The sequence below is a fragment of the Amblyraja radiata genome, chromosome 32, assembly GCF_010909765.2.
Source record: "Amblyraja radiata isolate CabotCenter1 chromosome 32, sAmbRad1.1.pri, whole genome shotgun sequence".
In the NCBI taxonomy this organism is placed as follows: domain Eukaryota; kingdom Metazoa; phylum Chordata; class Chondrichthyes; order Rajiformes; family Rajidae; genus Amblyraja; species Amblyraja radiata.
Window position 1 is genome coordinate 16,482,228 of NC_045987.1, and position 24,467 is coordinate 16,506,694.

A 24,467-nucleotide genomic window follows, 5' to 3' on the forward strand; every position below is an offset into this window, starting at 1 on the left:
TCCATGTCAACCATGCTACTTTCCAGAGTTAATACCATTTACTTGCTTTTGGGTCCATATCCCTCAAAACCTTTCCTATCCATGTCAAGACCCTTCTTCAATTTGATCTATGTGGGACGACAGATGGCACAATGGGCTAAGTGTTCGGCTGGCAACCGGAAGGTAGCCGGTTCGAATCCCGCTTGGAGTGCATACTGTCGTTGTGTCCTTGGGCAAGACACTTCACCCACCTTTGTCTGCGTGTGAATGTGTGTGAGTGATTGGTGGTGGTCGGAGCGGCCGTAGGCGCAGATTGGCAGCCACGCTTCCGTCAGTCTGCCCCAGGGCAGCTGTGGCTACAGAAGTAGCTTATCATCACCGAGTGTGACTGAGGAGTGAATGAATAATGCGATGTAAAGCGCCTTGAGTATTAGAAAGGCGCTATATAAATCCCATCCATTATTATTATTATTATGTTTCGGGTCAATTCAGTCTTCATTCTGTCTGAAGGTCTCGACCCGAAACGTCACCTATTCCTTCTCTCCAGAGATGCTGCCTGTCCCACTGAGTTACACCAGCATTTTGTGTCTATCAAAGGATATGGAGGCTCTGGTTAGTAAAATGAATAAGGCAAACGTCGGGTATAGGCATTGGGGTAACTAGGGAGAAAATAGATCCTCTGAAAGGTGAGTATGGACATCTATATATGCCATGCACCTAGAGCAGAGCCACTGAGTAGGCAGCTGAAGCGGACCACCGCATCGACTACTTGCCTACTTACCCCTTGGCCACAACCTGCCCCAGCCATTGAAGGGTCTGCAGCTTTCATATTGGCCTCATTCACCAGCTCAGAATCTACAAAATGGAAGTGGAAGTCACCCATGATCTCGAGGGACTGCCTCAGGAAATGGCTATTGCAACAGTATAGTTACTGCATTTGCAAATGAAGATTGATCAACGAATACAAAACTGGTTGACGTACTGATTTTGGATGAGACTTTCCTTAAGTCATGTTTAGAAGCAGGTGGGTTCAGGGGCGGCACGGTGGCACAGCGGTAGAGTTGTTGTCTTATAGCGCCAGAGACCCGGGCTCGACTCCGACTATGAGTGCTGTCTGTACGGAGTTTGTACGTTCTCCCCGTGACCGTGTGGGTTTTCTCCTGATGCTCCGTTTCCTCCCAAACTCCAAAGACGTACAGGTTTGGATGGTAATTGGCTTTGGTAAATTGGCCCTAGTGTGTAGGATATTGCTAGTGTACGGGGATCACTGGGTCGATGTGGACCCAGTGGGCCAAAGAGCCTGTTTCAGCATTGTATCTCTAAACTAAACGTGCAATTTAAAAAAAAAACAAGAATTATGCTTTCCTTGCATTATACATGTGCATTAATAATAATAATAATGGATGGGATTTATATAGCGCCTTTCTAATACACAAGGCGCTTTACATCGCATTATTCATTCACTCCTCAGTCACACTCGGTGGTGGTAAGCTACTTCTGTAGCCACAGCTGCCCTGGGGCAGACTGACGGAAGCGTGGCTGCCAATCTGCGCCTACGGCCCCTCCGACCACCACCAATCACTCACACACATTCACACACAGGCAAAGGTGGGTGAAGTGTCTTGCCCAAGGACACAACGACAGTATGCACTCCAAGCGGGATTCGAACCGGCTACCTTCCGGTTGCCAGCCGAACACTTAGCCCATTGTGCCATCTGTCGTCCCATTACCCATTAGGTAATGCTCCACTTATTATTGTGAGATGAAGGACTTGCATTTCGATGTTATCTCTTAACAGTTTCACATTACGAAAAGAACTTCGAGCCAACTCAACGATTTTGACTTCTGATCTTTTACTGAGATAAATAATTAAATCTGTTCACCATACGTGGCTTTACACGAAACAGTCAACACAATTTAACCATTGAGTATAGGGCTTGAAAGCCAGACAAGGAGACCTAACTATACCATATTTTCTGCTTGCTGATTTCTCCAATTTAAAATCAAAGTACATGTATAGAAGTTGCTATACTATTTTAATACCATTGCCTCACTGGGAGCATAAATCTTACCCAAGGATGAACCCATCAGCTTCAGTAATTGATGCCAAGTAGCAGTGACATGGAATTATATTCTTTCCAAATGGTAAAACGTAAATTTTACAAAAATGCAACCGTAATGGAGATTTTTCAAAAATCCAGTTTAAAATGTAATGCACCTATTGCACAAACTTCCCTTACTATTGAATCATATTAACATAACCAAGCGAGAGACATACTTAGTCTCTGCGACGTATCTCATTTTAGATAGTAACCAGGCAAACAATAAGGTCACACTGAACCTAATGTTATGATAAAGCACCGAGGAATATTCCTGACGCAACTGAACTTACCCTCCAAAATGACTGTCTTCGCCAGGTTTTACTGTTGTCATAGTTCCTTCCTGCCTGGCTACCCAGGGTCACTGATATAAAGTCCCTCCGTTGCGGTGAATACATTCTTCACAATCCTGGGAGAATGACTCTCCAGTATGCTGCAATCAATGCACGAGTAAAGCAGTAATGTGAGACTTGTCTTACAAACAGGGCACAAGAGCTCCTGCCCAACACAGAGCAAAATAAATTAGCTTTAATGCTAGCATCTGTTCCCAGTAACAAAAGCTTTGTACAATGCATGATAAAGAAAATGGGTTTAGGGATCGATTTGTAATGGAAGCAGAGCCCAACCATCTCCGTTACACTATTTTTCCATCAAAAGCTTGGCTTGATTCCATCCATCCACCCATCCATCAGAAAGAACACGGCACAGAAAAACAGTCATACATGCATCAGTGCAAATTTACCTATAAATGCGTTTTGACAAAACTCATGTTGGGAATCCTGTCCATTAGGCACATTGACAAAACTATTCATCATATATTTAAGATAGTTATTGTGACTCATTGCCGAGTGTAAATACGTAACATGTGTAGATTGATACGCCACCAGTGAGAGCAACAATATGCACACACAACTTGTCTCATAAAAGTTGGACTTAAAATGGGGAAAGAGCACTCAGTCCATGGAAGACATATTTTCACTGCAAAGCCAGTGTAATGGTTAGAAAAGGTTTCCTAAATACTACCTCACAAGTAGAACAGAGGAAGTTAATAAAACCTACGAGAGCACATTAGTGATAAGGGAAATTTAAATTAGCTAGAAAGTTTATCTGGTAAATAGAGAACTGTGCAGCATTTTTTTTTAATTGAAAATAAGCTAATGACAGAAAGTTATAGAGGTTTACAGCACGGAATTAAGGCCCTTCAGCCCACCATATCCATGACAGCCATTTTGCACAACTGCATGAGTCACATTTGCTTGCATTAGGTTCATATCGCCAGCAATGGCAGTCTGTCCCTTCCTTCTTTGTGTTTTAATAGTATGTGTTAAATGTATGATTTTAGTGTTCTTTAGCTTATTTTATGTTGGAGGCTGGGGGGAAACATTTTCTAATCTTTAACCTCAACGGAGATGCAAATTTTTTCCGTATCGTATCTCTGTCCGCACTGCGGCCTAACATCGAGGAAGTTGCCGGCCTTTGCTGGAGACCGACCATTGGGAGCTCCACCACAGGGAGCCTATGGGACACCATCGCAGAGCCCGCGATCCCTTTGCCAGGGATCAACCTCGAGCTCCAGCCGTGGGTGTTTGCGGACTTAACATCACAGAGCCCGTGGTCTCTGGTCATAGACCGATTTCGATAAATCCAAACCGCAGGAGCTACGATCGCCCCGACGCGGGGGCTTTGACCGCCGGCTGTGGGAGCTTCGATCGCCCCGATGGATGGTTTGACTGCCCCGACTGTGGGAGAATACAGAGGAAGAAGATTGGACTTTTTTGCCTTTCATCACAGTGAGGAATGTGGGGAATCCACTGTGATGGATGTTTATGTTAACTTTTATGTAGTTGTGTCTTTTTGCTTTTTTTCCGTATGGCTGTATGGTAATTTGCATATCACTGTACCTTAATTGGTACATGAGACAATAACAAACCTTTGAAACCTTTGATATCGTCTGTGCCTTGCATACTTAAGTGTCTGTCTAAATGTCACCCAGTAATTATATCCCATTCAACCTGTTTCTCAGGCAGTAAGTTGCAGTTATCACTGTAAATAAATCCTAAGATCCCCTTAAAATTCCCTATTACCTACTTTAAACAATACCTTTTTTTTTGAGAACCTGCCTCAAGATTTTAACTATCTACTCTACGCCTCTCATAATCTGATTGTTTCCATCAGGCCTCTTTCTTTCCAGGGAAAACAATCCAATTTTTCCACATAACTAAATTTCTCCAATACAGGAAACATCCTGGTGAAACCTCACATACTCTCTGCAGCACAATCACATCCTACCTATAATATTGCGAACAGCTTTAATATGGCGAACTGCTCACAATTCTCACCACTGCTCACCAGTGTTATATAAAGTTACAACACAACATCACAACTATGTTCCGTGCACGGACTTATGAAGTCATGTATATCATATCCTTTCATACAGTGCCCTCCATAATGTTTGGGACAAAGACCCATCATTTATTTATTTGCCTCTGTACTCCACAATTTGAGATTTGTAATAGAAAAAAAATCACATGTGGTTAAAGTGCACATTATCAGATTTTATTAAAGGCCATTTTAATACATTTTGGTTTCACCATGTAGAAATTACAGGTGATTTATACATAATCCCCCCATTTCAGGGCACTATAATGTTTGGGACATATGGCTTCACAGGTGTTTGTAATTGCTCAGGTGTGTTTAATTGCCTCCTTAATGCAGGTATAAGAGAGCTCTCAGCACCTAGACTTTCCTCCAGTCTTTCCATCACCTTTGGAAACTTTTATTGCTGTTTATCAACATGAGGACCAAAGTTGTGCCTATGATAGATTAGAAGCCATTATGAGACTGAGAAACAAGAATAAAACTGTTAGAGACATCAGCCATATCTTAGGCTTGCCAAAAGTAACTGTTTGGAACATAATTAAGAAGAAAGAGAGCACAGGTGAGCTTACTAATCGCAAAGGGACTGGCAGGACAAGGAAGACCACAGCGGATGACAGAAGAATTCTCTCTATAATAAAGAAAATCCCCAAACACATGTCCAACAGATCAGAAACACTCTTCAGGAGTCAGGTCAATGACCACTGTCCGCAAAAGACATAGAGGCTACACTGCAAGATGCAAACCACTGGTTAGTCGCAAAAATAGGATGTCCAGGTTACAGTTTGCCAAGAAGTACTGAAAAGAGCAACCACAGTTCTGGAAAAAGGTCTTGTGGGCAGATGAGACAAAGATTAACATATCAGAGTGATGGCAAGAGCAAAGTATGGAGGAGAGAAGGAACTGCCAAAGATCCAAAGCATATCACCTCATCTGTGAAACACAGTGGTGGGGGTGTTATGGCCTGGGCATGTATGGCTGCTGAAGGTACTGGCTCACTTATCTTCATTGATGATACAACATGATGATGGTAGTAGCATAATTAATTCTGAAGTGTATAAACACTTACTGTCTGCTCAAGTTCAACCAAATGCCTCAAAACTCATTGGCGGGCAGTTCATTCTACGGCAAGACAATGATCCCAAACATACTGCTAAAGCATCAACGGAGTTTTTCAAAGCTTAAACAATGGTAAATTCTTGAGTGGTCAAGTCAATCACCTGATCTGAACCCAATTGAGCATGCCTTTTATATGCTGAAGAGAAAAATGAAGGGAACTAGCCCCCAAAACAAGCGTGCTAAAGATGGCTGCAAAACAGGCCTGGCAGAGCATCACCAGAGAAGACACGCAGTAACTGGTGATGTCCATGAATCTCAGACTTCAAGCAGTCATTGTATGCAAACGATATGCAACAAAATGCTAAACATGGCTACTTCAATGTACATGACATTGCTTTGTCCCAAACATTATTGTGCCCTGAAATGGGGGGACTATGTATAAACACAGCTGTAATTTCTACATGGTGAAACCAAAGTATATAAAAACACCCTTTAATAAAATCTGACAATGCAGCTGTGGCGGGGCTTGAATGCAAACACCTCCTACAAGGCGAGATCAGGAGGCAGCTCGAATGTCGGCGAAACATCACTCCCTGATGAGCTCAATGCGTTTTACACACACTTTGATAGGGAGAACACTGATGTGCCTTCTCGAGCCCCCATTCGCTGTGATGGTATTTCAATCAGTCACAGAGGCCGACGTCAGAAAATCCTTCAGAGGGGTGAACCCTCGAAAAGCAACTGGCCCTGATGGTATACCCGGTTGTGTTCTAAAAACCTGTGCGGACCAACTGGCTGGAGATTTTACGGACATTTTCAACCTCTCACTTCTGAGGTCTGAGTTTCCCACCCGCTTTAAAAGGGCATCAATTATACAGGTGCCCAAGAAGAGCAAGGTGACGTGCCTCAATGACTATCGGCCTGTGGCACTAACGTCTGTGGTGATGAAGTGCTTTGAGAGGTTGATCATGGCGCAAATCAACTCCTACCTCAACAAAAACCTGGACCCTCTGCAGTTCGCTTACCGCCACAACAAATCAACGGTGGATGCGATCTCGCTGGCTCTCTACACCGCCCTGGACCACTTGGACAACAAAAACTCATATGTCAGGCTGTTATTCATTGATTACAGCTCAGCATTTAATACAATCATCCCCTCCAAGCAGGTTACCAAACTCGCAGAACTGGGTCTCTGCACATTCCTCTGCAATTGGATCCTCGACTTCCCCATTCACAGACCATTCAGTTCGTATTGGTGGAAATGTGTCAGCCTTGATAACAATCAGCACGGGAGCACCTCAAGGCTGCGTGCTTAGCCCCCTGCTGTACTCACTCTATACTCATGACTGCGTAGCCGGTCATAGTGCGAACTCCATCATCAAGTTCGCCGACGATACCACTGTTGTGGGACGTATCACTGATGGAGACGAGTCAGAGTACAGAAGTGAGATCGACCGACTGACCAAATGGTGCCAGCACAATAAACCTGGCCCTCAACACCAGCAAAACCAAGGCACTGATTGTGGACTTTGGAAGGGGGAGGATGGGGACCCACAGTCCCGTTTATATCATCGGGTTGATGGTGGAGAGGGTCAAGAGCTTCAAATTCCTGGACGTGCATATCTCTGAAGTTCTTTCCTGGTCCGAGAACACTGATCCTTCCTTTTCCTTCCATCCCACAAATATGTAATATGTGAATATGTGATTCTGTTCCATTCTATTTGCAGTTTGTTTGGGGTTTTTTTTTTGCACAATTCGCAAGCATTGCCACTTTTCATTTCACTGCACATCTATAATGTGTATGTGACGAATAAACTTGACTTGACTTGCAATCATAAAGAAAGCACATCACCGCCTCTACTTCCTGAGAAGATTACGGAGAGTCAGTTTGTCAAGGAGGACTCTCTCTAACTTCTACAAGTGCACAGTAGAGAGCATGCTGACTGGTTGCATCGTGGCTTGGTTCGGAAACTTGAGCGCCCTGGAGCAGAAAAGACTACAAAAAGTAGTAAACACTGCCCAGTCCATCATCGGCTCTGATCTCCCGTCCATCAAGGGGATCTATCACAGTCGCTGCCTCAAAAAGGCTGGCAGCATCATCAAGGACCCACACCATCCGGGCCATACTCATCTTCCCACTACCTTCAGGTAGAAGGTACAGGAGCCTGAAGACTGCAACGACCGGGTTCAGGAATAGCTACTTCCCCACAGCCATCAGGCTATTAAACTCGGCTTGGACAAAACTCTGAACATTAATACCCCATAATCTGTTTATTTGCACTTTATCAGTTTATTTATTCATGTGTGTAACGCTGATCTGTTCTGGATTTGTGCCTACTATGTTCTGGTGTGCTAAAGCAAAACAAGAATTTCATTGTCAGGGACACATGACAATAAACTCTCTTGATCTTGACAATGTGCACTTTAACCACATGTGATTTTTTTCTATTACAAATCTCAAATTGTGGAGCACAGATGCAAATAAATAAATGATGGGTCTTTGTCCCAAACATTATGGAGGGCACTGTATATTTCTGTGTTGCACATTCACGGATCTATGAACTTGGTCCCCCATGTGACCCAACAGCCTCTTTAGTGCAGTCACCTGATCATAACTTGTTGTGCCCCCAACAATGAATGTATAGTGATCTTTCTCTGGTGTATTTCACTGCATTAATAAATTTCACTTTGAGCCAGCAAAATTGAACAAAAGTAATACTAATGATCAAGATAGTCAGGACACTAAAAAATAAAATATAAATAATATTTTACTGTAGTTCTGATCTTGGTTCCAATATCTTTTAAACTATAAAGTTAAGATTACAGATATATTCAAAACTGCATCCTACAATGCTTGGGTACAACGTTAATTGTCACCTTTAAAAGTTGGTTCTCACAACTATCAATAACTGGAAAGTTCAGATCAGAGTACACCACAATAGATATATTAAAAATAAAATGGGGGATTTCATTGAAACTAGCATGAATGTGTATTTATTTTGTAACTATAACATAACTTTAACTATTCAAAGCATTTTTAACATTGACAATAATTAAATGGGTCTGGAATCAGAGGCTGTCAGTCTGATAGAAACATAGGGCGGTGCACTCTGGTGTTTCCCCACTCCCAGCCCTATCCAACCCTATATCCAGCACACTCCCTCCACCCCTTGACACCCCAACACCAGGAACTCCTCCTCCTCCCCACACCTGAACCCCCTCCCCTCTCCGGACCTCCCACCCCAGGACACTCCCCCGAGCCTCAGACATCCCCCGGCTCGGGTACTTCCCCAACCCAAGACACGCCCCCGGAACAACACCAGGACTTCCTCATTCAACATCAGGGGCCAGGGACACGGAGCTCTCTCTCCCCTGCCCTTGTACACCACCGACAAGACAACGCACCCCACTCCCTCCAGGACGCCCACGCCCCCGGCCAAGCACCCCCCTACCCAACATCAGGCGCCAGGGACCCAGAGACCCCCCAGTACCTGTTGCCCCCGCCCCCCAGGACACCACCCCTGCCGCAGTGTTTGTACATCACCCACCCCACTGCCCCCGGGTCGCCCATGCCCCGGGCTCGCCGGACACCAGCGCTAGCGGTCTGAACCTCAGCCCGTCGTCCCTCGCCCGGTACCAGTACCTCAGCCCCTCTCCCGGCCCGGCTCGGCCCTGCACCAGTACCTCAGCCCCACTCTCCCTGCCCTGCCCGGTACCAGTACCTCAGCCCCACTCTCCCGGCTCGGCCCTGCCCGGTACCAGTACCTCAGCCCCCCCTCTCTCCCGGCCCTGCCCGGTACCAGTACCTCAGCCCCCCCACTCTCCCGGCCCTGCCCGGTACCAGTACCTCAGCCCCACTCTCCCTGCCCGGCTCGGCCCTACCCGGTACCAGTACCTCAGCCCCACTATCCCGGCCCGGCCCTGCCCGGTACCTCAGCCCCACTCTCCCTGCCCGGTACCTCAGCCCCACTCTCCCGGCCCTGCCCGGTACCTCAGCCCGTCGCCCCGCGGCTGCCAACCAAAGATGCCAACCCAGGCTCCGGTTCTCGGCCCCTGCCCTTTTGCGTCACGTCCGGGGTGGGCGGGGCCAATCGGGGGCGCCGCGCGACGTCCGGTGCGCGCTCCCGGCCAGCGCGACGCGTGGACGCGCGGGTAACCCGGGCAACGGGGCGGGGGCCCGCGACCTGCATCCCGTTCTCGTGGACTCACACAGCACCAAAGATGCACAGCGCTCCCAGTCAGTGTGGTGCCCCGGCATTGGGACAAGTGGCGGGTTCTTGGTCCTCCAAAATATTCCAAATGGAATTTAAACTGGAGGTGGTACCCCATCTCCCCATCTCCCCCACATCTCTCTCCCCCACATCTCTCTCCCCCACACCTCTCTCCCCTCTCCCCTCCCCCACCCCTCTCTCCTCCCTCTCCATCTCCCTCTCCTCACCCCTCTCCCTCTCCTCCCCCACCCCACTTCCCTCTCTACCCCACCCCCTTCCCTCTCTCCCTCCGCTCCCTTCCCCCTACCCCTCCCTCCCCACTTCTCTCCCACTTACCCCACCCCTCTCCCACTTACCCCACCCCTCTCCCACTTACCCCACCCCTCTCCCTCCCCCGGAAGCGGGGTGGGAGATTGCAACCTTCACAATCAAATAGAACAAGTTGTCCTACAACTTTAGGCTGTGCACGCCATACGCAAGAAGAAGGAGGGACAGGTGGCTGCAGCAGCAGCAGCAACTCAGGCTCATACTTTATGCATGCTTATTGCTGCCTGGTAAAGTATAGTGGGTATGATGATTTAAACATCAGGTCTTCTTTGCATAATCAAGGACATGTATAGTGTATATAGAGTTCTGTATGCATTTAGGGTGTTGATGAAACGTGTTAATTGAACGTGCGTAAATGTCCTAATGGGATGTTATGACCACTTCCGAGGAAATGTTAGAAGTGTTGTTGAAATAACTTTGAAGTAAAGGGTAGTTAAATATTTGGAGGTTGAAACTTTTGATGGAATAATTTAATACACACCGAAAGGTATTGGTAAATTCTACCACACATTTTATTTTTGAGGAAGGTCTATTGTTTTATATTATGTGACTTTAGACATGGGTACGTGTTGATCTAAAGAAGATCCATTGGTAATATTATAGGTTTTGATATATGGTGCCATGATGATCTAATTGTAAGATGACTTTCATAATACGACTTGGAGAACAGTGTATATTATTCAATTATATACAAATTGTGGTTCTTAAATATTACACATGGGACTGAAGATCACACATTGTGAGTTATATTACATTTATACATAAGAGAAGAGAAATATTCTCACCAAAGTTGTAAACTGAAGTTAGTTAATTTAGTAGGCGATAAGAAGTCACTTGAAAAAGCCAGGTTGAGGAAAATAAATTTTATTAATTTTGGTGTTACAGTATGGATTTTGTGTAAAAGATCATATACAGTGAAGATGAAATGGTGTTACCTGCCTCCAAGTTAAAGGGGGAGGAGTGTTGTGTATGAGAATATGATTAGTTTATTTGAATGACTTGCGCGATTGTGCGCATGTGCGGGGGAACTCAAGATGGCGATAACATGACAACAAGCACGTTAAATACTTGTGTGTTCCAAGTTTTATTTTGAGTCCGATTCCAGCACAAATACATAACACCCCCTATAGGGGGGGATTGCACGTAAGGTCATCAGGTCAAAGGGCGTGACACACGGAGTAGCTCAATCCTTCTGCAGTACAAGGCAGCTTCCGGCATACACTAGTAACACACGAAACATGTACGTTCTTCCCTGTTTTAAAAAAACGGCAAAATTGTCAATTTTTGCGCTGTAAACAATTGTGGACATAGGAGTAATCGTGAGAGAAAACCGCCAAAATCACTGCTGCTCACTGACTTGCGAAAGAGCAGCGTGCCGGCGGATTGAGGGCAAGTCCCGGCCCACGAATGCCCGGGGCTGGAGGGTGATTGGACTCTCTGAACCCGAGCATCAAGGTGTAAGCGGCCGAAGGAGCGCATCCCTTGGGACAGTCCCCACTCTCCCCCCGGGGTCAGCGTTGTCCGGCCATGGCCGCCCTCCGCCCCTGTGGGGACGTTGCCGGGTTTTTGGCCCCATGTGTCTGCTGCCCCACTCCACCCGGCCTCGTGTGTGTGCACTACCAACCCACAGCCTGTAACAGTGCAGCCGCACAGGGGGAGACAGTCATGAGAACACTGCTCGGGTTGAATGGACAACTTTCAAATTTGATATGGGGACACATGAGACCACATATACGAGAATCTAGAGTTAAAACAAACAAGAACTCTGCAATGGAGCAGTTGCCATTTCGGAGAGAAACTCAGGGTCGCCCTCTGCCTTCATCCAGCTTGATCTGCTGAGCGGTGGAGTACTAAGCCCGTTACTGGTGTGGGGCAGAGGGCTCTGCGCCTATCCGGCCTGTGAGTCCCCCCCCCCCCCGAGTTTAATCCCCCAGTGCTGCGTTTCCTCCCACCCAGGCTTGGGTAAACTAGTTAATATTTACCCACTTACTGAGTTATATTTGACTATCAGCAATAACGGACATTATTCCAACAACCTCCCTCCCCCATTATAACCAGGATTTACTGTACCTCTGATTACACCTAAGTGCTGGGCTCAGGACAGGTTAAACCCAGGAATTTGAAGCTCATAACTCTCTTCAGCACCAATCCACCAATTTAACCTGGCACATGGGGAACTCCCCACTTCCCCTTAGTTTATTGGTTGAGGATGCTCTGCAAGAGGTTGTTGTTGCGGCACCACTCAACCAGGTGTTCTACCTGTAGATCCAAGGAACTGTAGCTGTGCTTTGACAAAATATAGACTCAAGGTGCTGGAGTACCTCAGTGTGTCAGGCGGCATCTCTGGAGAAAAAAGGATGGGTAACGTTTTGAGTTGGGATCCTTCTTCAGACTGAAAGTAGCAATTTAAGTGCTCATCTAAATACCCACAAAAATGGAATAGTGCAGCAGCACAGAAGCAGGTCCTTCGCCCCACAAAGTCTGTGCTGAATATGTCAAGTTAATCTCTGCCTGAACGTGATCCATATCACTCTGTTCCCTGAATACCCATGTGCCTATGTAAGAGTCACTTAAATATTAGGACTATCTCATCCACCCCATCAGACAATGTAGACCAGATTCTAACGCATTCCAATTCCACCCAAGCTTCCCCCCCCACCCCCCAAAGTCAAAAGGTGGTTTCCACTCATATCTCCAGTATTCCTCCAAACATAAACGAATACTCAAGCTTTTCCTGTTCAATTCTTCAGTACTGTTAATATAAATTTCTTCTTTATATAGAAGAGGTATTTCAATGTAAAATCTGAGCTTTACCAGAAATTATTTAAGTTTTCCAAATTGAAAATTAAATATCTTTAATGGAATTTGGTTCCATTAAAGTCACCCACAGCAGAATTACTTTGTACATCCATGTTAGAGAAATACAATTATATCATATAGCAAATAAATTTAAAAGGACATTTATTCATAAAACAAACTTTTATTAGCAAAAATGACCAGCATATCACTTTCATTTAGAATCATGGTATAATTACAAGGATCATTACACAAAATAAATGAGAAATTAAGAGCCACTCTACCATTGTTGAAAAATACAAAGGTGTTCATTGCCAGGTAAAATTCCAGGTATGGCCTATCTGATCTTAACTGTAGCAATCCTTCTGTACACTGTACATAATCAATATTACAGAGGGAGCTCTAAATGTTCTTACTGTACAACTAAATGATCCAAAGTATAACATTTGTAGGTATCTAAACCACAACCGATTAAAATAAAACCTTTTTAATTAAGACAAATTTGCCAATGTGCACGAAATGTAAAGCCAAAAAAGGCTTTGTGCACAGTGTTGTCTTTCTTCCACAGAGACATCTGAGTACAGGTATGAGTAATCCATCTGTTTTGATATACAATGACAAATGTGGTTTGTTTTTATAATATTTTACTGATTATACGGATGATTTTTAAAACAGGGGCAAGTCAGCTTTTTTCCATGGCAAAAATAACAAAATCATTCTCTTCTGACAGATTATTCATTCACACTACAGGTCAACTGTAAAATCTGCTGCAGAAATGAAATATTCTTTCATTAAAACATATTTTTAAGTTCAAATATGAATTATCTCAAAATGTGTAACGAAAAGATCAAAGCATTTGATATTAGTGACAATATCACAGGAATAGGTTTGGTAATTTATCTTCAAACTTGGAAAATTGCTTCAAACCCACAAACTAATATCGAAGTCTGTGTGGTTTTGCAACCAATTCATAAAGACATGGGTTTGATGGCTCAGGATCACGCATGGAAATGACTGACTTTTGTCAAGAACCAGTTAAATTTAAAGAACACAAAGAACTGCAGATGCTGGTTTGCAAAAATAAGACGCAAACTGCTGGAGTAACTCAGCAGGTCAGGCAGCATCTCTGGAGAACATTTGGGGTTAAAAATAAGCATTTCTTTTCCTGGAATTATTTTTTTATTTTTTTTTTTATAAAGGGCGGCACAGTGGTGCAGCATTAGGGTTGATACCTTACAGTGGCAGAGACTCTGGTTTGATCCTGACTGCAGGTGCTGGCTGTACGGAGTTTGTACATTCTCCCTATACCGACTTCGTGGGTTTCCTCTGGGTGCTCCGGTTTCCTCCCACATTCCAAAGACGTGCAGGTTTGTAGGTTAATTGGGTCTGTAAATTGTCCCCAATGTGTATGATAGTGTTAGTGTACTGGGTAATCGTTGGTCAGCATGGATACTGTGGGCCAAAGGGCCTGTTTCCACACAGTATCTCTAAAGTAAAGACCTGCTGAGTTATTCCAGCACGTTGTTTCTTTTTTCCAGTTATAGTTAATATTTGAAATAATAAAGTTTGGGTCCTGTATAAATAGTAAAGTACTAATTGGCAAGAGAAATGCTTCTACACAGCTGTGAACATATTAGAATAGGTCCTTTATACAAACAATTCTGAAAACTATTTTGTAAACTGTCAGATTAATGCACCGTGAACTGATTTTGAAAGATTAATTTTAGGTGCAGAATTGAATACAGAAACACACTGCAATCCAGCTTTGAACATTAATCAGCACCGTTCAACACATGTAAAGTGGTGGCAAAGGCTTCAGAAGTTGGCACCAGATGTTTTCAAGTTGCACCATTAATGTAAACAACATTTGACTGTTCAGTAGGATAATAGTCCAAAAGGTTAATGGTGGCCTCTGAAAGGAAAACGTGATCTTTACAAAATTACGATTACTATTTTGAAAAAGTGCTTTTCTTGCAATGCCAAGTTCACCTGTAAATCCACAGATTGGCTGATTTGGCTGGTGTAGTCCAGGGATTTTGAGATGCATTGGCTTCCCCCGAGGTTTCTGCTGAATAATTAATAAAAACATACTTGGCCAACAGAAAAGCCAAACTCATGAGTATCATCGCCATTGTTAAACACCGCCAAATCCCTCAGTGGTAGGAGGTCGACTTCATTAGTGGTGACTTCAAACTCGATTTTGTGAGGCCCAGAGTCATTCAACTGAAACAGAACAAGATGGTGCTTCTTGTGGATAATAGATGATATAAAACATAATTAAGAACATATGATCAATAATGTTAACTGAAAATATCAGGACTTTTAGCAATCATATACAGACAAGAAAAATATCTCAAGACAACCAAGCTGAAATAAGTTAAAACATTTACATTAATTTTTATTTTTACAGAGTATTAAAATACTCAATTTCCTTTTCTATTGATTATGGATTTGTTATGCTAAAATGACAACGTATTTCAGTAAGACTGTACATCTTCCATGTGGCAGTTGTTTGTAACAAAGTTTTTGCAAATGTAAAACAATAGGATTCAGGATCTCCGGCTCATGTTTTTGAAACCCGTTCCCCACTCATTAGGTTGGATATCGTAGATCCAGCCTTGAATCATATCTGCTTCATCACTGTCAACTGATGGACTCTATGACCAACCATGGTAGGTGGGTCAGCTTGTTCCTGACTTTTGCTTCTGCACATTACAGCACAGGAGTTGGGAAGCAGCTGGAGACCAGATCAACATCTGGGCCCACAACAGAACAGCAGCATGGCTGATGTGTCTAACACAAACACTATCATTTGAATGGGAGTGCCTTCCTAGATTCAATAAGGTAAGTTGCTTGTTTGTACTTATTTTATCAATCTAATATTTTAATTGATTTCTATCATCTAATAAACATATGATTTCCCCCCCCCCCCTACCCCCAATAATATTATTTTTAAATTTGACAAAAAATATTTACGATGTTTTGAATTGTTTTTAAATGACTCTGATCGGGGATGTTGAAAAGGAGTGTGGAGGGTTTTGACAGCAGGACATCATGACTCTCGGGAAACCTCACCAGGGAAAGTGGTCTGGCTGTGGTGATCAAGATGAGCTGTGGATAGGATTAGATGAAAATGAAAGGTTTATGACATTGCCAAGGAATGCAGTAAGCACTAGGACTTGAAATCTTTTACAAGTCAGCAAAAAGATAACCAAGAGATTGGTAAATAAGAAATAGAGAACAAGAATACCTTAGAAACATACAAAGAGAGATGAAATTTTTATATGGACTTACAATTAGCTAAAGTTCATGTGCATCATTTAATGACAGTCAGAAGAAAAATATATTGGGATATAAAGAAATGGCAGAGAAGTATTTTGCAACTGTCTTCATGGAAAACATTGCAAATATCCTGTAAATTGAGGAGGACCACAGATCTGGAGCAAGTGAGGAGTAAAATAATTATCATCAGTGAAGAAACTAATATTGGAGAACTTAACCAGATTGAAAAGTGTCAAGTCTCCCATTAACCAACATCCTAATGTTTTAGGGAAGGGTATTATGGGGAAAGTGGACATAGTGGTTGTCATTTCCATCGATTGCAGAATGGTCCCCACAGATCAGAAGATAACAAAGGTAATTCCACTAGTGTTATCGAGTCACACCATAAGGAAACAACCCTACGGCTCACCAATTCCATTTCGACCATCAACCACCATAAACACCAGTCCCACATTAATCCCATTATTTTTATTCTCCCTACATTTTCGTCTCCCCCCATAATTATTTAAGAAGAGAGGGATTGAGAAAATGGAACTATTTGACAGTAGGTCTGACATCAGAAGCAGAAATAAACTGGGATCTATTTTTGAAGTGTTAGTGGGGATAGGGAAGAGTCAACATGGGATCATGAAAGAGAAATCCTGTGTGACAAATCTGTATGAAATTTTCAAGATTTTAATAAGCAGAATAGATATGAACCTGTGGATGTGGTGCATTTAAACTTTCAGAAGGCCTTTGATGAGGTGCCACAAGAGATATTAAAAAATGAGGGATTAATATCAAAGATTGCAGGGTATTTGTTTAAGGTGAGAAGGGTAAAGTTTAAAGGCGGTGTGTGGCTAGCTTTTTTTTTCCCCACAGAGGGTGGAGGTGCTCAGAACATGCTGACGGGGTGGTGGAAGCCGATATGATATTGGCGTTTAAGAGGCTTTTTTAATCTAAGATAAAAAATGCCTAAAATGTCAATTAATTGGTAACAATACCGTCCTCTAACCAACTAGAGTGCGGTCCTGACCTCCCACCTACCTCATTGGAGACCTTTGAACTATCTTTAATCAGACATTACTGGATTTTAACTTGCAGTAAACGTTATTCCCTGTACCTGTACAATTTGGAGGGCTTGATTGTAATCATGTATAAACTTTTCGCTGACTTGGTAGCATGCAACAGAAAACTGTTCTTAATAATAATAAACTCAACAATCTTAAGGGCCTGTCCCACTTTCACGACCTAATTCACGACCTTTTTTACTCGTGACATTTTTCATCATGCTAGAAAAAAACGCCCCGACCTACTTGATGCCATGAGTACCTACGACTAGCATCACGACCTACCTACGACCTTGTGACGACCATGCTGCCTGCGAGTATGAGTCAAGGGCAAACTTGGCAGAGGTCGTGAAAGTGGGACAGGCACTTCAATCATTCAACTGATGTGACTTCCTTGCCTTTTGTCTGGTAAACAAACCACTGTACTTCATTGCCGGGGATTTTCAGTAGCTCTTGGATTGACCTGCGGGACTCTTATTGTGGGGCAGAGGATGGTCCTGTCACAGAGTGAACAAGTGCATCTCACCTGATAAGCCTACTGGAAATGTTGGAGTGAGAGATTTTCACAGTCATAATTGAACTTGTTATTAAGTGACCCAAGACCATGTCAGTTGGGTAATGTCAACAAAACTGTCCTTTAAGTGTCGCAGAGTCCTGATCACTGGTAGCCCTATCAATCACCATCACCATTAGCAGATTGTCTGCTCATTCTGCTGCTGGTTGAGACACTGTGAACACCTCGACTGCCACAACAGGGAATAAGTTCAACAGCAAGTATTTTGAGATGCCCTCTGGACACAATAAGCTCCTTTTCGCATGTTCCACTTTTATTGTTTGATTCTTCTGGCGTAGTGCAGTTAATAAGTGAAAGATAAGGAGAAACAAATCCGTTTCTACTTAGAAATTTTAATTTTTTGCCACAATTTATTACATGTGCACAAAATAATTCTGGATGTTGCTAAAGTTTGACAAGCAAAAATGATAATTAATAAAGATATACCTAAAAACTGAATTTACCACGACTTATTTCATTTTTAGCCACAAAAATGTAATAAAAATAATAAAGTTAATAACGTTCAATAAAGATAATAAAGAGATATACCAAAAACTTACCAAGCATCCATCAGAATTGATTGAGAATCCTTTGTGTCCATTGAATATTTTCTTTTGATTGTCACCCATGAATTGAATAGTTCTATGATCACTTATGTTCATCCTGAATGAATTAAGGCCCGGATTACATTTGTAGGTTAATTTTTGGCTGGCATATGTACTGTGAAGTTTTAAAAAGCGAAGCTGTACGATACTGACTCCAGGATAGTCAAACTGAAAACAAATTCAAAGCAAGGTGTGGATGATTTAATTTTAGAAAGTAAGGCCCAGATTACAGATACATAGACATTTTTGGATTTTTTAAAATATATTTTAAATCTTGTATTGCAAACTTATCTCACCAAAAATCCCCCCTCTGTAGAGCTGAACCACTGGTATGTATTTTCCTTTGAATATTCTTTGAACCATCCTTTTGTAGGTACCTGGATAATATGTTAAAAGTGTCAGAATTAATTTAAAGTTTTTCTTCTTTAAAAAAAGTCAGATTCATAGAACAGTTTGTCACCAACTCACATGCTCCTGGCCCTCTCACATGGATTTGTTTCTACTTGAGTGATGCATTAAACAAGTGAAAGACAAGGCGAAACAAATTAATTTCTACTTAGAGAATAGACATTACTAACTGGAATTTTGCCAGTTCTATGAAACATCCAGCTCCTCACTACTCACTTAGCCCTGCACAACTTTCCTTCTGAAGTGTATACCCATTTTCCCATGGAAAGCAGCCATTGAATCTGCTTCCACCACTCTTTCAGGCAATGGATCCAATGCCCTAACAATAGATTGAACAGAAGTATTTATTTGCACCTCACACAATGCTTTGCCACTCATCTTAAACCTGTGTCTTATTCAGAATCCTAATGCCAGGGGGTTGGGGCAGCTCAGCAAAACCCCTGCAACTTTGAGGATCTTTCACACGCTCCTCAATCTTCTCCAAAACCCCAGCTCCTCTCCTCTCAGTATGGCTGAGTGAATAATTGTCTGTAACTTGTCATTTTACTGCTCTTGACCACATTGCTTTCTTCTCTTTTTATATGTTTGACTCAAGCTTTGTAAATCAGTCTGGGAATGGAAGTCTATCAGGTTTATTATGCCCACCACAACGGAGACTTTAGACTTTAGAGATACAGCGTGGAAAAGGACCCTTTCGCCCACCGAGTCCATGCTGACCAGTGATCACCCGTACACACTAGGGACATTTTACAATTTTACCCATGCCAATTAACCCTACAAAACCTGCACGTCTTTGGAGTGTGGGAGGAAACGAGCACCCGGAGAAAACCCACGGGGTCACGGAGAACGTGCAAACTCTGTACAAACAGCACTTGGGTGTTGTCTGTGTGGAGTTTGCACTTTCTCTCTGTAACCACGTGGGTTTCCTCTGGATGCTCTGGTTTTCTTCCGCATCCCAAAAGCATGTGAGTTTGTAGGTTAACTAGCTATTGTAACTTGCCTGAGGGTATGGAGTGGATGCAAAAGTGAGATAACATAGAATTAGTGTGAACGAGTGGTTGATAGCGGGCGTGGACTCGGTGACTCGAATGTCTGTTTCCACGCTGTATCTCTAAATACAAATGGGCAAATATGCCAATGACAAGAGGCCCCGTCCTGTGATTGAACTACATCAGGATTTATCATCCAACTTTTCTACATGTTTCTCAGCAGTAGTACCTCATTTTCCTTCTTAGGCAGACATGTGGCTCCATTGGCTGTGAAATTGCAGAAGACCAGCAGTGCATCATAAGGACATCCCTGATTGGGATCAATGTAATAGAAACCTATCCAAAAACAAAAAAACAGGAATATCATTCAGTTTCAATCAATCAATCAATCAGTTTTATTCGTCACATTGCACATAAAGAGCAAGTGAAATGAATTTGTCAGCAGCGGTACAATAATAAAGAACACACAAACACAATAAACATTTTACACAAACATCCACCACAGCATTCATCACTGTTGGCCAGTGCTCCTCCATTTTCCCCCGTGGTCGGGACCTCAACCCTCCGCAGCCGTCGCTGAGGGCGTCCAGATGATAAAGGACAAGGTAAAAGTCAAGGTACGTCCAGGATCGGCTCTTCCCCACCGGAGACCGCGGCTTCAGGCTTGTGTAGGCCGCAGGCCGGCAGTCGAAGATTTAAAATTCGCGCCGCAGTCAGAAGCAGACTTCTGGGCCGGCGGTCGAAGCTCCGCTCCAGGGGTGATGGTAGGTTCACGCCGGGCCTGCGGTAGAAGTTGGCCGCGGGCCCTTTTGGTCACCTGGCTGTGTTTACCAATGGAGAACAAACAATTGGCACAAACCATGAAGGCTGGCAGCAAATAGAGACCAATGGACAACAATGCCAATAATCCATTTTAACCTGGAACTGCTGTAAAAACGTACAATGTATCTGTGAGCCAGTGAACTGACACCACGTATTACGGGCATTCTCCTGCATAAAAATTGGTGATATTCTGAACTCTTGCACTTAACATTCAGAGCACTTAAATGGCATAAAAACAAAGGATTGCAGTCACATCTTTTGAAAGAAGCTACAAAAATTATTTCAGAAACCGTGGTCGACCACATGCCTCTCAACTTGTCCCAACATCCAATAAGATCACGGCTGACCTAATGTGTTTATTAAAATAATATTTTTAATGAAAACAATCCCGTATCACTTAACATTCAGTTATTAAAATTGCACTGATGCCAGACATCTGTGGAGGGTGGGCCCCACCAGCGGTGAATGCAGTCAGCTGCTCAAACTGTGGAGGACTACTCTGTACACAGTGGGGCTCTTACAGGAACCACTCAGGAATAAAGATTTCAGCCCAGAGACAGGAGTCAGCAATTTAAGGGAATGGAAGTTCTCTACCATTACCTTGAGAATTCCAAACTTCCCCATGCAAATCCAAGGGCTTGCCTGATTGAAGCAACTAAAGTGCTTCAGTACAAAGAAGACACATGAGAACCATCACAACATATGGGGAGTCATGCCCACATCCTTACTGTACCTGCAGAAGGTTCTCTCTGATTACAGCATGCCTTATATCAACCCATGCCACTACATACAATATCACCAGGCTGGGAATGATTTATGCAGTGTCAAGGTCGTGCTATAGGCGTGAATTCTGCGGATTTGTACAACTTTTCAGTGGCTCATGAATCAGTTCAGTTTAGTTTATTGTCACGTGTACCGAGGTACATTGAAAAGCTTTCGTTGTGTGCTATCCAGTCAGCGGAAAGACAATACAAGATTATAATTGAGCCATTTGCAGTGTATAGATAGATACATGATAAGGGAATGATGTTTAGTGCAAGGTAAAGTCAGTAAAGTCTGAACAAGGGTAGTTTGAGGGTCACCAATGAGGTAGATAGTAGTTCAGGACTGCTCTCTGGTTGTGGTAGGATGATTCAGTTGCCTGATAACAGGTGGGAAGAAACTGTCCCTGAATCTGGAGGTGTGCGTTGTCACACTTCTTTACCTTTTGCCTGATGGGAGAGGGGAGAAGAGGGAGTGGCAAGGGCGTAACTCGTCCTTGATTATGCTGCTGTGGGACCACAATGTGTCATATGGTTCAGCTTGAACTATAAACATGAGGGATGCACAGTGTCAAGTGTTCTGAATCCCAGCCCCATGGCAACAACATCCACCCGGGTCTTTACCGTCACGGAGCTGTGGCTGGCACAGCTGCAGTTCCTTGCACGTTGTGGCAGGGTTGTCCTTGCTCCCCGTGGGTGGGGCCACAATATGCCGAAGCTCCATGTTCAGAGTTTCCATAGCCTTCCATATACTTCTAGAATCCAAACTGCGCGTTTTATTCAAAAGCAGCTGTCAGCGTAAACAAAATCACAAAGTGAAAAAAAATAATTTTGGTTTGCTTTATCTCAGGAGCATTACAAGAACTATAACTTGGAGCGCACTTCACTACTAGTTTGGAGTGTGTTTTATCAAAAGGAAACTCTCATGAAGACAGAGGCTGTCAGGACCCCAGCTGTGCAGTTGGTAGCCACAAGCTGTGGGAAGACATTAATTCCCAACACTTTTGGTTTTTTTATTCTTAAAAGGTCCCAACCCGAAACGCTACTTGTCCATTTTCTCCAGAGATGCTGCCTGAGTTATAGCAGCATTTTGTGTCTATCTCTGGTATTAACCAGCATCAGCAGCTCATTTTTATTACATTATTCCCAACACCTTGTCGAGCCTGCAGTCAACACCGTGCCTGAGCCATGGACTGTGCTTCTTGCATCTGTGAGGCATTGCTAAGTGTGGCATTATGTTCACAATCCAGAGATTTCTAAAGTTGGAGGGTCCACCTGGCAACTTGTGTTGTCTTCATCAAATGAACAAATTCATAGTGTTTACCTGGTTTTTGGTAATTACAAATGTTGTTAACCACTATAGTGGTCCAAGCAATCTTAATCCAGATTAATATGTTTCTGATATGTTGCTGCTCCAGTAGCCAGGGATGTGAGTTGTGAACAAAATGGATGCTACTCACAAACACAATCACACAAGAACTGGCTGTTTAATCAGGTCTCTGCGCTGAGCTCCAGAGGCTGACTGTGTCATAAGTGATAGGAGCAGAATTAGGCTATTCGGCCCATCAAATCTACTCCGTCATTCAATCATGGCTGATCTATCTCTCCCTCCTAACCCCATTCTCCTGCCTTCACCCTGACACATGTACTAATCAAGAATCTATCTCTATAACCAGAGCCCATGCTGTGGAGTGAGACACAAGGAACTGCAGTATCTGGTTTACAAAATAACACAAACTGCTAGAGGAAATCAGTGGGTCAGGCAGCATCTCTGGAGAACGTTGACAGACGACATTTCAGGCCGGCACCCTTAAAGAGTCTCACAACACAGAAACAGACCCTTCGGGCCATGCTGACCAAGTTTATCCCATGTCCCTCCAAACTTTTCCTAACCATGTACCCTTCTTTTACTCTTACTGACTGTGGACAGGAATTGGTGGTGGGGAGGGGGGGAGAGGAGCAAGCTGGAAGAGAGGATTGTTTAGCAAGCTACAAGCATAAATGGAAGCAAAGAAGTTGCTCCTGGCACGTCATCACTAGACCCATCTGGATTGAGTTTGTCACAGCACTTAATCTTAAATTAAATGGGAAAGATGGAGAATTAAAACAGAGCAAACTATTTAAAGCTTCAACAAAATGCTAATCTGCTTTCATCAGTGTTTATATTGCAATTTTAAACTACTGATGCAGCATTTTAAAATGTAAACCACAAGAAGATCACAGGAAATGATCACCGGGTGTTTGCAGCGGTTATTCTACACACCGATGGACAGTCATATAACCTCCCCTTTATAGCGAAAGAATTAAGACATTTTCCAGATGGCAGGGTGCTGAAATGTAAATTAATTAATGTAACTTTATTTGGATTTTTTTACACCAGAGGCAATTACTCAAGACTGGGGGTTGCTGAGAATGACTCAGAGATGCTAGGCTCAAACATACAGAAATCTTCTATAGTTTGGATGCTGGGAATGTGAAATAAAAACAGAGTGCTTGAATGATTCAGCAGGCCAGGCAGCTTCTGCGGCAAGAGAAACAAACGTAATCTTTTGTGATGAGGTACCAAGGCCTTAGCTTGTTTCTCTCTTCACGGAATCTACCTGATGCCCTATTTCAAGCATTCACTGTTTTATTACGCAATTTCAAAGTTATCTGAGCATGGGGAAAACAAATCAGCCTTGGCCATATCAGTTAGACTAAGAGAATGATTTATCCAACTAAGTGGGTGCATTGTAAAATTCATGTTCAGATTTTTAAAGTAATTTGGCTTGAGCAACAATTTGGTAATTTGCATATCACTGTACCTTAATTGGTACACGTGACAATAAAAGACCTTTGAAACCTTTGAATTTAGTAAATATGCTCTTCGCATGAACAAGTTGTTCAGATTTTAATGTAACATTAGTTGAAGAGAGTTAGCTGCTTTTGAGGTATATCGATAATGGACTCAGTATATTTAGCATTAGACATTGAGTCTGATACTTACTAACTTTCAACGTTTGTGACAAAAGTGAACTGGAAGTAGTTCGATCATTAAAATGGTTTCATTCAGTCTGAAGAAGGGTTCTTATCCGAAACGTCACCTGTCCATGTTCTCCAGGGATACTGCCTGACCCACTGAGTTACTCCAGAACTTTGTGTCTCTTTTTTT

General features: G+C 43.2%; 2 protein-coding genes across 10 annotated transcripts in view; both read right to left on the bottom strand.

Moving 5' to 3' along the window:
* Nucleotides 1-9,589, bottom strand: part of man1b1 (mannosidase alpha class 1B member 1) — a 46,859-nt gene extending 37,270 nt beyond the window's left edge. For 4 of the 8 annotated variants that reach the window (XM_033049182.1, XM_033049180.1, XM_033049177.1 and 1 more), the window contains exons 1-2: nucleotides 9,505-9,589; nucleotides 2,372-2,511 (exon numbers count right to left, since the gene is read on the bottom strand). In XM_033049182.1, coding sequence (XP_032905073.1) covers nucleotides 2,372-2,476 — 105 coding nt within the window. In that variant the 5' untranslated portion in view covers nucleotides 2,477-2,511; nucleotides 9,505-9,589. Of the gene's footprint in view, nucleotides 1-2,371; nucleotides 2,512-6,538; nucleotides 6,589-8,390; nucleotides 8,608-9,504 lie in introns of those variants that run through there. The other 4 variants (XM_033049179.1, XM_033049178.1, XM_033049183.1 and 1 more) reach the window with 4 other exon arrangements.
* A 4,729-nt stretch (nucleotides 9,590-14,318) lies between these two features.
* Nucleotides 14,319-24,467, bottom strand: part of LOC116991000 (collagen alpha-1(I) chain-like) — a 196,726-nt gene continuing 186,577 nt past the window's right edge. For both annotated transcript variants that reach the window (XM_033049254.1, XM_033049253.1), the window contains 5 exons: nucleotides 21,941-22,106; nucleotides 19,963-20,069; nucleotides 18,633-18,713; nucleotides 18,292-18,504; nucleotides 14,319-15,070 (listed from right to left, as the gene is read on the bottom strand). In XM_033049254.1, coding sequence (XP_032905145.1) covers nucleotides 14,924-15,070; nucleotides 18,292-18,504; nucleotides 18,633-18,713; nucleotides 19,963-20,069; nucleotides 21,941-22,106 — 714 coding nt within the window. In that variant the 3' untranslated portion in view covers nucleotides 14,319-14,923. The remainder of the gene's footprint in view (nucleotides 15,071-18,291; nucleotides 18,505-18,632; nucleotides 18,714-19,962; nucleotides 20,070-21,940; nucleotides 22,107-24,467) is intronic.